The sequence below is a fragment of the Mustela putorius genome, unplaced genomic scaffold, assembly GCF_011764305.1.
Source record: "Mustela putorius furo isolate JIRA1106 unplaced genomic scaffold, ASM1176430v1.1 tig00000695_pilon_pilon_pilon, whole genome shotgun sequence".
Lineage (NCBI taxonomy): Eukaryota > Metazoa > Chordata > Mammalia > Carnivora > Mustelidae > Mustela > Mustela putorius.
The window spans coordinates 6,574,647-6,589,918 of record NW_025421447.1 but is presented as its reverse complement, the minus strand read 5'-3'; the positions used below and the strand labels follow the sequence as shown (position 1 = coordinate 6,589,918).

The following is a 15,272-nucleotide window of genomic DNA, read 5'->3' as shown; positions in this document are numbered from 1 at the left end:
CGGAATTCGAAAGGCCATGCACAAGAATGCTTAAGTTTAGGACCTGATAGGTACTGCAGGCTAAGTAATATTGGCTGATTTCATTTTCAACGGGGCATAAACTGAAGTGGCCAGGGTCCAGGAGGGGAGGGAGGTTTTAATGTAGGCTTTTTGTTTTATGTTTTACTTAGAAATAGCTCTAATCTAGGTCATGAGTTTTAAGATGGAGAAACAAAACCCCACACTGTAAATGTGGGCAGGAACTGAAGACCATGTTAATAGACTTATTCCCCAGATGAGGAATTTTAAGTCTGAAAAGGGAGGGAACTTAACAGAATTGTGACCCTCTGCCCCCCAGCCTAACAGAGATGCACACCCAGGACACAACGGGACAGGGAAAGGGTGGGAGAGAAGCACTGCCTGGGTGCTGGGTAGATTCCAAGGCCCCATTGCTGGGGGAGGGGCAGAGCGGCCTGGGGGGGAGGGGTAGAGGGGCCTGACCACAGGCTTCACCTTCTCCCTGCCATCTGCATGCTCTTCTGTCCTCAGGGGACCCAAGTCCTGTCCATTTTCCTTAGGGGGCGCTGGTGGTGGTGTTGGGGGGGGGGGGTTGTCCCAAGCATTCAGATTCCTGCACGGATGCATCCCCCAAACTCAAGGTATTATTAGTGGCTTCCTGGTTTCTCCCTGCTGCCTCCACACCTCGGGCAGGAAGTGACTTCAGAGCCACAGGATGCAGGTGGCTCCGGAGAAACTTCATGAAGTCACTGGTTCCTACACAATGAGCTGGAAGGCAAGGGCAGGGGAGAACAAGGTCTATCTGAAGCGTCTGATGGAATGGGGCAGTTGAATGGGCACAGAACACGAGACGGGATCTAGGAGGGAAGAACCCTACCCCCCCGCCACGTTTCACCCCATTCCCAGATCCTCCCAGGCAATAACCCGGGACACAGTAGGCAGCACAGAGAGTCATCTTTATTCCAAGATTCAAATCTTGCAAGATCTAACATTTCCACCCCTACGAGCGACCTCCACCTGCCCATCCAACTAGGGGAAAAAAAAAATCAATCATGGTTCCTTCTAGTATCTCTCTGTTGTGATCTCTCCCTGCTTCCGTTCTGCAGTGGGGAGCAAGAGGGAATGATAAAGAAAAGTTGCTTTCTCGCTGGTCCTCAAGTGGCAGCGATTAGTCCTGACCCAGCTCATGGAAGCCCACCTTGCAAATTTCAAAGTGCCCCTTACCCTCCATCCATACCCCACAATCAAACAGGTCCCAAGACAGCAGGGGAAGGACTGTAAATGAAGGCTTCAGAGTATCATCTCACATTCCAGACATTCCATCAGGTTAAGAGGCAACCCCATTCCCAACTTTCTACTTACCTGACCTACAGTGGAGACTGTGCCCCTCAACCAACCTCTTAATCCTACCCAGACATACTTGGTCAACTAGAAGGACCACCAGTCAATTACTTTCTAAATCTTGTAAATCTCTAATCCCAGCAGTAATCCCAATCATAATCACAAACTACAGCAAATCCAGAAAGGAACTCAGCCCCTTTTCTCTCCCTGTGGAAGGTTCTAGTGCATTCACCAGTTCCAGACAGGAATGCAGTGACAGGAAGGCCAGGTCACAGAACTAGCTTTTCTAAGGTAAGAAAGATACCAGGTGCCTGTAACTTCTAGAGGGAAAGAAGTTTCTGAAATCTGGACACTTGCCAGATGATGTCCAAAAACCCACTAAATGAAGAAGGAACTTGTCTCAGGTAGAGAGAACCCCAAGGAACATTGGAACCCAGACACCTCTACAGTTAAGGACTGGTCACGGCTCTTTATCTCTTAGTCAAGATAGAGTTTAATAATTCTCCCATAGGTCATAGCATTCTTTGAGTCTGGGCAGAATCAGAAAAGGCTGTGTCATCTCTGATAAGGAAGGGATCAACCCAGTGCTGAGAACAGGCCCCAGGGGGAGGATTCTGAGCTCAACTAAAGCCGAGCGCATGGCAGATCGACACAGTGGAGCCATACCGAGGTGACCAGACCTCCATTTCCGGCTCACCAAAGACAAAGACAAAAACAAAACCAAAAAATGGTCCTCTAAGTCTTGGAACTAGAGGGGAGTTTATATGCAGTTCTAGCCCGCTAGAGAACCTACAATACCCAGAATACCAAAGAGGGTTCCTGACCCAATTCCACAACCCCACATGTCCCCAGAGCTGCCCTAGAACAAATAAGGTTCCAGACCTAGGACTGGGAGGGACAGTATACAGAGAGACCCTTTCTCCATTCCCAAAGCACGGACAAGCACACAGACAGGAGAAACAACTCTGAAGATGAAGTTACCACAAGCAAACACATGAAACAGTCAAGCCAAAGGAAACAGCCAAGTGCTCATCTCTGCCAGCAGAGCTGTGACCCCACACACTTGTGCTTCAGGCCACCTTGGATCACACTTCTGGAAGGGGGATGTGGGAAATGCCATGGGATGAAGGCCCTGGTGCCACCCACAGGCCTCAATAAATTATATTTACAAAGAAACCAAAGGAGAGGGGCGCTGCAGGTGGAGGGCCGTCTCTCCAGCCTCCCCCCTGCCCCCCTGCCTGCCCCGCCACCCGCAGCTCCCATCTGGCTGTCTCCTCGGAAACAACTTGGATTGTGGGGAAGAGGTTTTGACCAGCAAAACGGAGGCAGATCAAGAGCGGACCTGCCACCCCTGCTCTCCCCAGCGAGAATTCAAGGTGGTGGCTGTTTCTGACACCCGAGGGGCCTCGCACGCCCCCCACGCCCAAGCCCGCAGCTCTCCGGGTGTCCGGGAAGCTCGTGGGATCCGGCCGGCGCGCGCAGCTAGGGCCCCCCCAGAATGTGGTAGTGCACTTTGGTGTTGGTCGCCGCTCCATGCTTCTGGCGCAGATGCAGGCGCAGCTGACTCTTGTGCCGGAAATGCAGGCCGCAGGGGTCGCACTGTACGGGGACAGCCAGGTCAGCTCCCGCCCCCTCTCCAACCACCCCGGAGGGACAGCCGTCCAGGCCAGCTCTCCGCGGGAGAGCGGCTCCTCGGTCCTCGCGTCTCCCTAGGTCCTCCTCTGGGGCCGTAGAGCTAGGCCCCGCCCCTTCCATTCCTAGCTCCGCCCCCCGGACGAGGCCCAGTCCGGAGCCTAACTTCTATGCGCGCGCGCGTCCCAGCCCCGGCCCCGCCCATTATCTTCCAGGACTCCGCCCACTTCGGAGAGCTCCGGGAGCCCCGCCCCCAGGTAAGAGCCAGGCCAGGTCCCGCACTCACGTGGTAGGGCTTCTCCCCCGTGTGGATGCGAACGTGGCTCTTGAGGGTTTGTAGGTGGCGGAAGCGAGTGCCGCAGGTAGGGCAAGGATAGGGCTTCTCCCCGGTGTGGATCAGCACGTGCGCGCGCAGATGCGCTACCTGGGAAGGCAGGGGGACCTCAGACCGCGCGTCCGAGAGGCACACCCCCAGTCCCCGACGGCGAGCCCCGCCCTCTGGCAGATCTGCCGGGAGCCGGCTCCCAGACGCGCCCCGCACCTGCACGAAGCGCGAGCCGCAGGTCTCACACTTGTAGGGCTTCTCTCCCGAATGGATGCGGCTGTGCGTCTTCAGGTTGGCTGGCCGGTTAAAGCGGGCTCCGCAGATGGAACAGTGGTAGGGCTTCTCCCCTGAGGGCAGGGAAGCCTGGAGATCAGGTCCTCGGCCTTAGGACGCCCGCGAGCACGAGGGCCGGGACTTTCTCCTCCCTTACCTGTGTGCACCGTGCGGTGACTGGCCAGGTTGCCTTTGTAGCGGAAGGCAGACCGGCAGAGCTGACATTTGTAGGGCTTGTCCTCCTCCCCGGGAGCCAAGGGGTCCAGCCCTGATGAGCACCCAGCGACTGCCTCACAGTTCTGGCAGCTGAACGGTTCACTTCCTGGGAGGGGGGGGTGGGTAGTGACAATTCCAGTGAGTCCTCAAGCCACACTCCTAGTGGGTTTTCTTTCCCCCCAACTTACTGTTAAGGCTCTGGAGCTCATTCGACTTACTCAAGGTCCCATGGTTCATAAGAGGCCAAGCCAGGATCTGACTTCGTGTCTGTCTGACTTCAGACTACTCTGCTAATCTCTTCAATAGTGGTGGTGGGGGCGCCTGGGTGGCTCAGTGGGTTAAAGCCTCTGCTTTCCGCTCAGGTCATGATCCCAGAGTCCTGGGATCGAGCCCCGCATCGGGCTCTCTGGTCAGCAGGGAGCCTGCTTCCCTTCCTCTCTCTGCCTGCCTCTCTACCTACTTTGATCTCTGTCAAATAAATAAATAAAATCTTTAAAAAAAATAGTGGTGGTGGTAGGTAGAGGTCCCAGGTGCTGTGTTAAGATTCTGTTCTCTCTCCTCTCTTGGACCACTGCTCTGCTCGACAGCTTGCCAGAGAGGCCCTGCCAAGCCTGGGCCCACCACTCAGCCCTGATGGGAATAGGCCGGAAGTTCCCAAACTTGGCGGCTCATTGGAAGCTTTAAAAGAAATACTGATTCCTGGCTCCCACATCCAGACACTCTGATCTGTGGGATGTGACCTGGGCAATGGGGTTGTTAAGAGCTCCCGAGGTGATTCCAGTTTGCAGTAATTGGGACCGGCCTTTCCTTTTAGCCCAAACTGGCCTTGAGCAGCCTGAGGAGAAAAGCCAAGGGCAGTGGTAAAAGGAAGGGCTCTGACCTGGTGGCGGACAAGCCCGCCCAGACTGCGATGCAGGGGTCTCTTGAGCCGGGGCTGTGAGGAGGTGGGGGCTATTGACTGGAGCCCCACATTTGAAGTGTCCCGTGACAGCAGATGGAGAGAGCCTAGGCAGGTGGCAAGCCCAGAGAAAAGGATTAGGAGAGATTTTATTGGGGGGTGGGGGGAGGCATTCTGGCCTGGAGAATTCGGAGTCAGAGGCTGGCTTACCCTCTGGAGGTTAGCCAACACTGACCAGTGAGCCAGAACTGGTGGTGCTTTGGAAGTCCCACCCCCTCCCTCCTGGCTCCTGATCTCCCAGCTCAGGCCAGCCTCTGCCAGTTCTTGAGGTTCCAGGGTCTGTACCTGCTCTGGGGACCGGGAATGGGTCCTTCTTCACTGCCGCTGCCGCTGGAAGCCTCGTCGCCGCTGGGGAGCCTGGCTTGGGGGCACAGTTGACCAGCACTCCTCTCCCCCGCCAGGCTCCCTGCTTGGGCGGCCTGAGAGTTTAGCACGATGAACTTGTACTTTTTCCAGTTGCAGGCCTTGGGGTCTGGGCTGCCTGGGCTGGGGGACCTTTGACTGCAGCTGCGAGATTCGGTAGGTGGGTCTGGATGCCCTTCAGAGCGCCTGGGGCTGCCTGGTGGAGGGGCCGTTGGGGGCCTCGGGGGTTCCGCCTCCAAAGGCCGCAAGGAGATGCCCAAAGGTTCATAGCTGGGAAAAGTGTGATGGATATTAGTGCTCCTTCCTGATCTTGACCTCTACCCGTGACACCTGGGATGCCACCTCACTCAACAGAGGACACGGAGTGGGGGCCCCCTCACCTGGCCTGGATGAAACGGTGGCAGGCCTGGACCACGTGTTCCATCTGTAAGTAGGTGGCGGCCGCGAGGACCGCCGGTGCAGTGGCAGGAGAGAGGCGTAGGCGTGACGTGTACATAAAATCCAGGAGAGGAGCGAAGCCTCCGGCTTCGGGGCCCCCGGGCAGGGAGAGCACGTCCACCCCCACGCCTGCGCGGCCTCGGAAAATCGAATAGAAGAAGCCACTGCAGAGAAGGCAGATAGGCTACGTCAGGGCCCGAGGAATCCACCAACATACGCAACAAGAGGAAGCTCCATCTCCTCCCCATCATCCCCCCAGTTCCCCGACGCGCTCCACTCGACGCTCAGCCTCCTGCTCCCAGAAGGCTTGGCTCCGGATCCCCTCCCGGATCCCCTCCCGAGGACCTTATGACGCCACCCTTTCCCATTGGTCCCGCCCCACGCCCCCCCAAGACCCTCCTCGAACCTGCAGGCGATAAGAACCGCCTTGTGAGCTCGCAGGGGCTGCCCTCCGACCAGCAGGGTGACGTCGGTGAGGATCCCGCGCAGGCGCAGCTCGTTAAGGTTGCCCAGCACATCGGAGGAGTGGCGGGTGAACTCGCGCACGTATCCCAGCGCGCCCTCCGGAGCGCCGGTGGAACCCATGGCGACGCAGGCCTGCGGGTGCCGGGGAAAGGGCTCAGCGACCCGGGCGGTGCTCAGACACCTTCCCTCCGCAGTTCGCTCCTCCGGCCGACGTGCAGCCCGGGCCGAGCCCCCCAGCCCGGCTCGTGCAGCCTCATGGAGTCCGTCTAGTGCTTTCCGCCCCCAGCCCACCGGCGCTCGCCTCCCGGCTAGACTCCACTGTGCCCGCGCAGGGTGGATGTTCCCACGCCGCGGCATCGACGGCCTGCGTGGGGAGTCTGGCCCACGGCGCCCTCGGCTCGACTGCTCGTGCCGCAGCAGCACCCCGCTCCCCTCAGCCTCACCGCGCGCCTCAGTCTCAGGTGTCCGACCGGCCCGGGCACCCCGGGCGGCCCGCGTCCACACCCCTCTAAATCCCACCCAGGCACCCTCTCTGAAGCACAGAATTCCACTCCTGTCTGGTCCCGGACCCCTAGTTCAGCCCAAGCACCGGGCCTCAATCTTCCTACCATCAGCAACCCTTTTCGGGAACCCAGGAGTCCGGCTCCCTCGGTCCGTCGTTCTTACCCCCGTCCCGCAGGGGCTGCGGCCGTTCTTCTCGGGGGGCGGGGTCTCGCTCCCCTCCTGGCGTCGGCTCCTTTATCTGGCCGGGATGGCGGGGGCGGGGGTGGAGGTGGGGTGAACGCCTGGGTCTGTATCCTTCCTTCCTCCCTCGCTCTCCAGATGGCGAGCCCGGGGCGGGGTCTCCGGCCAGAGGGCGGGACCTCAGAAACCCTGGGTGGTCGTAACGTAAGGGGTCTCGGGCCACGTAAAGTGGGACCGGCGAGGGGACACTGGCACTGGGGAGGGGATAGCGATATTGGAAATAGGGGCGACCCGGGTCGTCGAGGGGCCGGAGGCAGCGAAAATCCGTGTGTTGGCTTTTGAAAGGGGGGTGCCTGTCAACTGGAGAGTGAATACAGCGGAATTCCCCCTTCCCACGGACGGTGTCAGGGGAGATAAAGGGGAACCCAACGGGGCACCCGGTTTGGGGAGGCCCCGGCGCACTCGCGTGGGGTCCCAGACAGCGGGAGGGCGCGGTGCGAATGACAGGGTCCTCTAGCAGGGCCTGCAGAAAGGGGGGCTCTGATCGGGCGGGGCGGGGAGGGGACGGATATGATTTCTAGTTCGTTTCCTTCCATTGTCCTGAGACCGGACGGCTCCGCCAGCTGCTTCCCCTCGAGGAGGTGGGGAAAGCCCCGGCTGGGGGCCGAGAGACGCTCAGGAGACCTGGGCGTCCGGACTCTCGCTCCCGATTCCTTTCTGAATCCTTGTAGGGATCCAGAGACACAGACTCCCGCCCAAAGCCCGCTCGCCCTCCCCCAGTCCCAGCTCACTAAGGGCCTCGGGCACCCGCCCGTCGGCTACGCTCGGAGGCTGGCGGGACGCCCCGGTCCAGCGCGGCAAGTAGGCAAACCCCCCGCAATGCTCGACTCCTTCCACGAGGGGGCGGACGAGCACTAGCCTCGCCTTGCCGTCTCCACCCGGCTGGGGTCCACTCGGACCGGGGCGCAGGATCCATTCGGTCTCAGAGGCGGACGCCTTCGTCCTCCTCCCCTTTGCGCTGGTTGATTTTGTTCCTCTGTCTCCTGGGGGGTGTGGTGGGGGGGACGAAGGCTGGGCGGAGGGAGGGAGAGTTAGGCGACAGAGGGGACTTCCCTCCGAGGCTGGGGTTCCTAATCTGGGGTGAGAAATCCGTGGGCTCTGGGAGCAAGGGAAGTGGTGGGACCAGGAGTGGGGTCTGAGCCCTGGGAGCTCAGGGTTCTCTTTTCTCATGAAGCTATACCCTGTTATCTGTCGGTAGAGGTGGATTTTTAGCGAACATTAATCTGAGGGTTGGGTGGGATGGACAGAGAGAGGGAAAATCAGGGAGGGCCTCAGGGGTAAAAGGAGAGAGACAGGGCAGGAGGGGCCCGATCACCGATAACCCTAATTGGAGGTTCCTGATCTGGGAGATGGGCACGAGTCCCACCCTCATATTTTGTTTGGGGAGAGGTGGGGGGGACGCGATGTTTATTTGGAGGAGGGGTGCAGAGCTGAGTTCTAGCTGTGAAGCAGGACTTGCATTGGGTTCAAGAGAGTCCATAGGTGTCTGGGAATGACTGGCCATTATCCATGGAGCTGCCTACGGGCCTGCGGTGTCTTTATCTGACCCGAGGGTGTCTTTATTTGGGTGCAGGAAAGAACTGCGGAGAAATTGGGAATCCGGGACCCCTCGGGATTCAGGACCATGCTGTGGCTTTTGTATGTGAGGGTTACTGTGACCTCTGCTGAGTCTGGAGGTGGGAGTCCGACAGGGGGTTCCCTTTGGTATCAGGGTGGAGTTGATTTTGGGTTACCTGGTCTGCTGTGGAGTATATGTTTTTTATGGGTTGAGTTAGTAGGATCGTTCTGGGCACTGGGGGCTGCACTCAGAAGGCCTGACCCTGAGCTCCATGGTACGTTTGAGGCAGGGAGCTGATTTTGAAGCTGCATTAGTTTTGGGGACCCTGACCCCCATAATCTGGAGATTGTCATCTTGGAATGTCAGGACAACCTGCTAGGCGTGCTTCGGGAGGTCGATGAGGGTTTTGTGTTGCGGATTGATAGTCATTGGTGTGTATGGACAATCTGATTTCAAGTAGAGTAGTCATGCTGATTTGGGGGTACAGTCTGTTTTGGGAAGCCATGTACGTTTCAAGGCTGGGGTTAGATTTGGGGGAACATGAAATTCAATCTGGCGTTTTTTGTTAGCTTGAGGTGGAACGTAATAGGAAGCTGGGAGCGGGTTTGAAGGCCTTGTGTGTGATTGTGGGTCATTGAGGGGAAACAGACCTTGGTACTTGAATGTTGTGGAAACTTACTTTGAAGGCAGAGTGGCCTGTGTATACATAGATAGCCACGAAGCTTTTCCCAGGGGGAGAAGCAAGGTGAGGGCGCAGGGTAGGAGACTAAAGTTTTGGGGTGTCATTATTTGGGGGTGTTTTGTCACTTTTTGGATGTATTTGATGAAGCCGAGGGATGGGTCGTAAGGTGAGCCTGATTTGGGGGTTCACTTAATTTGGAGCATGAAGCTGGTTTGGGATGTCCTTTGCTTATAGCTAGCTCCCTCTCACCCCAGATTCTAGAAGTCTCTTTCTTTACTGAACCCCCAATTATGCCCAGGACTTGAAGGGAGAAATTTGGAAAGGTAGTTGGTAGTGGATCTCCTCTTATTTCTATGTGACCTGGATAGATCTGACGGAGAGAAGGCAGTTTCAGACTCTGAACCCCAATTTCTTAAGGGAGCACACCTCACTTTCTGGGAAGATGGGGGGGATGGGGTAGCCCGTGGTAACGGGAACACCCCTGACTAGGACAGTGCTGTTGGAACTTTGGCAAGGAGAGGTGGTGGAGGGGTGCAAGGAAGTGATTCTTGCACCCTGTGTTTCCAGGGTGAGAGCCCCAAACAGAAAGCAGACGGAGGCCTGGGAATGTGGGTGAGGTGGGTGGGGGGAGGGGTGCCCCACGGCAGTAGGGGCGAGGGGGTAAGCCAGGCCAGCTCTGCACGCCTGGGTCCCTGCTCTCTCCGGCTCTCCTCCCCTCCCTCCCTCCCACCGCCCACCCCCCCAACCCAAGGCAAAAAACCTGCCTGTGCAACAGCAATGGCAGATTCCAATCCTCCAGGCTTTCCTTAAACCACCACGGAGACCAGCCAGGGGGGAGGGGAGGGGAGGATCGGGCTTTCCTGCTTCCCTAAGACTGGGGCTATGAGCTTGACCTCCTGGCCCTTGGCCCTTCGAGGAGTGCCCCCCGGTCTGGAAGCCAGGTTTCCTGGACCCTCGCCCCCGAGCGGGGGGGGGGGGGCCTGGAGAGACGGGGAGGAGGAAGGAGGGAGTGACTTCCAAAATTGGCATCGGGACAGAGCAGGGCTGGCGGGAGGCAGGTGAAAGACGGAATTTTCCTGAAAAAACGGGGGTATCTGAGGACCCCAAATTTGGGGTGCTAGTCCAGGACCGTCCTGCCAACATCCTAGATTTTTTTGGGATTTTTTGGGGCCCCCGGGACCCCTCTAGATGGGGTGAGGAATGTAGTGTTGGGGGAATCTGACTGGGGCATTGCAGCTGCCTCTCCCGCCGAGTTGGAGACGGATGGGCTGGGACGGGTTTGGGGGGGTGTCCCCAATTCTGACTGGGAATGGAGGAACCCCCTTCTGAGCTCTCTTATGGGGGTCCCCCCTCCCTAGGGCACTCCCCACTCCCTGAGCCAGCCGAAAGGAAGGAGGCCAGCGATGCGACTGGGGCGGCTCCTTTCTCCTGCACCCCAAATGTGAGGGATGCACCCCAAATTTTGCTCCCTTCAAAATAGGGGACCAGGATCTCAGGGGAGAGTAGCTGAGGTAAGTGGGGAGGAAAGTGTCCCCTGTTTTCAGGAGAGACGTGGCGGTTGGGGGGGAGGCTTGGAGGTGCGTGCTGGGGTGGGGTTGGGCTTTGTCAGTCTTGGAACTGGGGGGATGATCGGAGAGGCTTTCCCTTATGCCCCGAACCGCAGTCCCCCAGATAGAAACCAAAGGCTAAGATCAGAAGCCCCCCCAACGTCCCCAGCCGTTAGCACAGTGTTTCATCTCTGTCTCACCCCCACAAAGGCTCTGCCGAGATTGGGAGCTGGGGGCAGCTGCTGAGTTTGGGGGGGCCGTGGAGGTTGGAGTCAGGAGCAGAAGGCCTTGGGAGGCTTTGGGGCAGGACAGACAGGGGTTTCGAGGGAGGGGGTCCGGCGTCCCCCGGGGCCTAAAAAGACTGCTTACACCCACCATCTTAGATCTTTCTGATTGCTAAGAGTTTTGGGGGGTGTGTCGGCGGGGGGGTGGTACAGGGCGGCATGGGAGGTAGGAGGAAAACTTTTGGTTTGCAGAAGGTGTTATTTTGATTTGTGGAAGGAATTTTGGCCCTTGGAGTTTGCTTTCTGTGGGGTGCTTTTAAAAATCATGTCCTGGTCAGGAGGGAAAGGCTGAGGGAAGGCCTAGGGTGGGGGTGGGGAGAGCCATGTTTGTCTCAGCTTAAACGTGGCTTTCTGGGGTGGGCCCGCCTTCCTGGGCCTGGTGGATGGGCTGATGGGGGTTGTCATGGGGGGTCGGGTGTGGGCCCTGGGGGGCGGTGGGGAGTGGGAACAGTGCTGGGGGTTGAGTACCTGGCCCCCAGGTCCAGACAGCCCTCTTCCTGGGCCCTGCTGCTCCCCTTTCCCCCTGGCCTCCATTTCCTGCCTTTGGCCTCCATCTTGTGGCAGGCCCAGGGCCCAGGGCGACTTCCGGCCCCCCTCTCCCCACCATGTTCCGGCCCCACCACCTCTGGACTGCCAACTCCCAACCCTGCTGTCCTTGGCCTTCTGTCTCTCCTTGCTTTCTCTTGGGTTCTGACCCAGGGAGGGGAGGGACGGACACAGGAAGCCTTGGGTCCCTGCCCTTGCTGAGTCGGGAGGCAGTGTGTGGCCCCCCCGGTCATCCCGTTTCCTCTGCCTCTGACCCCACCCAAGGGGTCCCCTGAGCAGAGTTGCTACGGAGGGAAGGTGGTTCCAGTCGTATCCCACGGCGGGCTCAGCCCTTAGGCCCCTCTCCCTCCTGTGGCCTGCCAGCTCCTCACCCCGGTTCCTCATTGCCCCCGCAACCCTTCTTGGGGCCGTGTATGCCTTCTGAGCCTTCTCTAGGTCCCCGCTCCTGGTGGTGGGGGTCTTCACGGCACCATCTTGTGCTCCCTTCCTCTCAAGCCACCCCAGTCCTGCTCCCGCCCCAGCAGCACACTGTGGTTTGCACGGCTCTGTGGCCACGTCCAAACCACACTGTGGTGTTAGAGCGAGGGTGGGGGAGGCACCGCCGAGGCCTGGCCCCGGGAGGCCACCCTGGAGAAGCGACACAGAAAACATCTGGGCCTTCTTGTGAGCTGGGGGGCGGGGGGGGGTGGTCCTGGGAGCACTGGAAATGGCCCCTCTCAACTCCCCGGGACGGCCTCAGGAATACGGACTGCCAGAGGTCCTGGGATTAGGCTCGGCCTCCGGAGAGTGGACTGGAGTCTTTGTTGCCCACACCCAGCTCCCCTGGCTCTAGCAGCACAGAAATATTGGCACTGGGCACAGAGTCTGCCAATATGGGCTGTGCTGCTCCAGGCAGGGTGGTAGACCTGCGGGGAGGGGCCGAGCCCCGGGGCCTCAGGAGGGAGGCCTTCGCCCACCGTGCCCCAATCACGTGACGCTGCAGGCACCAGGTGGAGAAGGCAATCTTTATTGTTTTCTGTATAAAAAAGTCCATCAGGTGGAGGTCAGAGGGGTTTGGGGGCAGATGCACGTACAGGAACGGCGTGGCCGGTGTGGCCCCAGCAGCCTTGTGACTGTCCCTCTCGTGCAGGCTTGCTCAGAGTCCCGGGCGATCCACAGGTCCAGGGGGAACAGTGAGAGGGGTCAGAGGTGGGAGGCTCAGCGAGAGAGTAAAGGAGGGTCAGCAGAGGTCATGAGAAGGCCAGAATCCAGGGTCAGGCTGTCTGGAACAGGAAGCAAAATGGGCCGAGATGGAGCAAGCCCCAAGTACGCTTCCAAGACACCCCCCCCCCCAGCACCTGCTTCCAAGACCACTCCCACCTCCCCTGAGCCCCCGGCTCCTTGCTGACCCAATGTCCTGCACAGGGTACCAGGGAACCTGCTCTTCCCAAGCCTCTGTACCGGGGGAGGGGGCTCCTGTGGAGACCATCCCCCACGCCTCCAGCTGGTGTGGGAGTGGGAGGAGGAGGACTCCTACCCTGGTCGAAGTTGAGTTTCTTGGCTGGAGGAGTTTCTCCTAGCCCTTCAATATCCACCAGGTCGCTGTTGGCATCCGAGTCATTCAGAGCACTGAGTGTCACATCTGGGGAGCGGGGGCGGGGGGGCGCGGCATAAGCTAGGTTCTAGGTTCTCCGACTGTCCCCCAGCTCTCCCTCCCTCGGCCACCTGACCCACTCTCAGGGAACCCTGACAGGGAAAGGGAAAGAGATGGGTCCTTCTCTGACCCACCCGATTCTCTCCCTGAACCTCAGACAGGACCTTGATCTCCCAGGTAGCCACTCGGCAGCCCTCACCGGCCTTCTGTTTCTTTACGGGGGGCCCCCCGGCCTCAGGGACACTGGAGCCACTTGGCAGAGGGGCAGCTGGAGGAGGTGACAGGACACCGGAGGGCACCTTCTTGGGTCCTTTCTTGGGTGACTCAGCTGGAAGAGGGATGCCGGAGTCTTCGTAAACCTTGCGCTTCACAGTGGCCTTTATTTGGGCCCTGAAGAGAAGAGAGAGCAGGTTAGGGAGTCATCAGAGCGCGGGAGGGAAGAAGGGAGGGGAAGGGCAGGGCTAACGGGCCATTGTGAAGGAATACTGGGGAGCCCTTCGTGAGCACCAAGGTTAGGGCGCCAGCCATTGGTAGGGTTCTCGTGTTCTCCTGAAGCTTCGCACACACTCAGGGCAGACGGGATGTGAAGAGTGGACTACCTCAACGGTGCAGTGGGGAAGGCCCGCGTCCTACTTCTCTTGTGGGACAGATGTGGGGGCACGCAAGGCTACCAGGTGAGCTCTGGTGACCCGCAGGCAGACCGAGACTTAGGAGTAGACTCCAATCAGTTAGTTCAGTGTTACAGCACCCCCAGAAACACCGCAGCAGCAGCTCGAAGGAGCTGTGTAAACCGCCAGGGGACTCTCATCACCAAACTCGGCTGCTGGGCATCTCAAGGCAACCCGAAATAAAACTCTCGTAAGGTCCTGGTTAGGACAGCATTTCAGTAACTTCTGACCCACTCTTTTATTCTCAGTCCTCTAGCTCTTGCTAACACAACTAGCAGCGAGGCAGGAAAGGCCGTTGAGTTGGAAGGGGGTTCTCAGGATGATGGACCACGGGTGTGCAGGAAGACGGTGCCCACCCCCCTTCCTCTGCCGGCCACCCTCCCTCACACTGTCCGTTCCTTGATGACACAGCTGATGTGATTAAGATCGTCCCCAAACCGCTTCACGGCAGCCCTCAGCATCTCTATCTCCGTCTCCGTCCACTTGGCACTGTCAGGGGGGAGAGGGGGACAGGAAAGTGGGAAGAGGGGGGTGTGCAGCCAGCCCACAGGCAGTGCATTCCACAGCCGCCAGCCTCCTCCCTCCAGTCCCTGGGGTCCCTTCCGTGGGTCCCTAAAGAGGGTTTCCTCCCCCTTAAGCCCTGTGGGCATCCTGAGGACCGCAACCACACCTGTCCCGACAGCCACGATCGAAGGAAAGCCTGCCTGTGCCTGAGCCCCGGGCGGCCGCGGCCGTGAGGGGCCCCCTGGAAGCAACCCCACCCGCGGGGCTCTCAGAACCGCGATCGCGGCGAGCGGCGCTCAGGTCAGCCCGCAGGGCCCGGGTCGGGAGCCGCAGGCTGCGGGGGCACCCGCCGTGCCTCCCGCGACCCGCGCGTCTCCGCGCCCGCTCAGCGCGGCGCCCGGCGCAGGGCACTCCGCCACCTGTCCCTGCCCAGAGCGTCCGCGCCGGTGGCCGAGTCGGCGCGCCCGCCCGGCTCACGTACCCCGCGGGGGAAGAGTCGGCCACGGGATGCAGCTGCATCGTCAGCTCCCCGAGCTTCGTGAAGGCGGCGCCCGCCGCCGAGAAGATCTCTCCGACCTGGGGGCGGGGCGGCGTCACGGGGGGCCGCGCACACCCCGCGCCGTCCCGCCCGGAGCCCCTGGCCCCACCCCAGCGCGGCTCCCGCCTGGCCCCCGCCCCCCGCCCCCCGCCCCGGGCGGAAGAGCCGGCGCCGCCGGCAGGGGGATGGGGCCGCCCGCCCGCGGCCGCCAGGGAGCGCTCTCCGCGAGCGAGGCCGAACCTTGGTGGACGCTGACGTCATGGCCCCGCGCGCCTCCCCACGGAGGAGACGCCGCCGCCGCCGCCGCCGAGCCGGGGACCACGGAGCCGGGCGACCGAGCCGCTGGGGCCCCCCGCGCAGGAAGTCCCGCCCCTCCCCGCGGCCGATTGGCTCCCCGGCGGCCGCTCCCCGCCTTGCCCGCCGCGGTGGCTCCGGCGGCGCCCGCCGAGCGAGGCCCGAGGGCCGGACGCCGCCTCACTTCCGGCCCGGCTTCCCTCCACTTCCGCCGGCGTGTCGGCTCGCGGCGCACGGCAGCCCTCCCGCCCCCGCCCGCCCCGGCC

At 60.3% G+C, this 15,272-nt stretch overlaps 2 protein-coding genes across 6 annotated transcripts; both read right to left on the bottom strand.

The window, feature by feature from the left end:
• Positions 1 to 934: 934 nt before the first annotated feature.
• Positions 935 to 7,194, bottom strand: BCL6B (BCL6B transcription repressor). Of its 2 annotated transcripts, none has more exons than XM_004760388.3 (9): positions 6,617 to 7,194; positions 5,950 to 6,140; positions 5,486 to 5,707; positions 5,028 to 5,375; positions 4,665 to 4,789; positions 3,726 to 3,890; positions 3,512 to 3,642; positions 3,257 to 3,394; positions 935 to 2,937 (listed from the first exon to the last, which is right to left on the bottom strand). In XM_004760388.3, the coding sequence occupies exons 1-9, from the start codon at positions 6,617 to 6,619 to the stop codon at positions 2,821 to 2,823; spliced, it is 1,440 nt and encodes a 479-aa protein (XP_004760445.1). In that variant the 5' UTR covers positions 6,620 to 7,194; the 3' UTR covers positions 935 to 2,820. The 2 variants fall into 2 exon arrangements, with proteins under 2 accessions (XP_004760445.1, XP_004760444.2); XM_004760387.3 differs by having other exon boundaries at positions 6,675 to 7,194.
• Positions 7,195 to 12,359: 5,165 nt separating this feature from the next.
• CUNH17orf49 (chromosome unknown C17orf49 homolog) lies at positions 12,360 to 15,098 on the bottom strand. 4 transcript variants are annotated; one of them, XM_045083239.1, is made up of 6 exons: positions 14,953 to 15,098; positions 14,656 to 14,750; positions 14,058 to 14,159; positions 13,202 to 13,392; positions 12,886 to 12,990; positions 12,360 to 12,631 (listed from the first exon to the last, which is right to left on the bottom strand). In XM_045083239.1, the coding sequence occupies exons 1-6, from the start codon at positions 14,971 to 14,973 to the stop codon at positions 12,567 to 12,569; spliced, it is 579 nt and encodes a 192-aa protein (XP_044939174.1). In that variant the 5' UTR covers positions 14,974 to 15,098; the 3' UTR covers positions 12,360 to 12,566. The 4 variants fall into 4 exon arrangements, with proteins under 4 accessions (XP_044939174.1, XP_044939175.1, XP_044939177.1 ...); XM_045083240.1 differs by having other exon boundaries at positions 12,360 to 12,627; positions 14,953 to 15,097; XM_045083242.1 differs by lacking the exon at positions 12,886 to 12,990.
• Between the last annotated feature and the right edge of the window lie 174 nt (positions 15,099 to 15,272).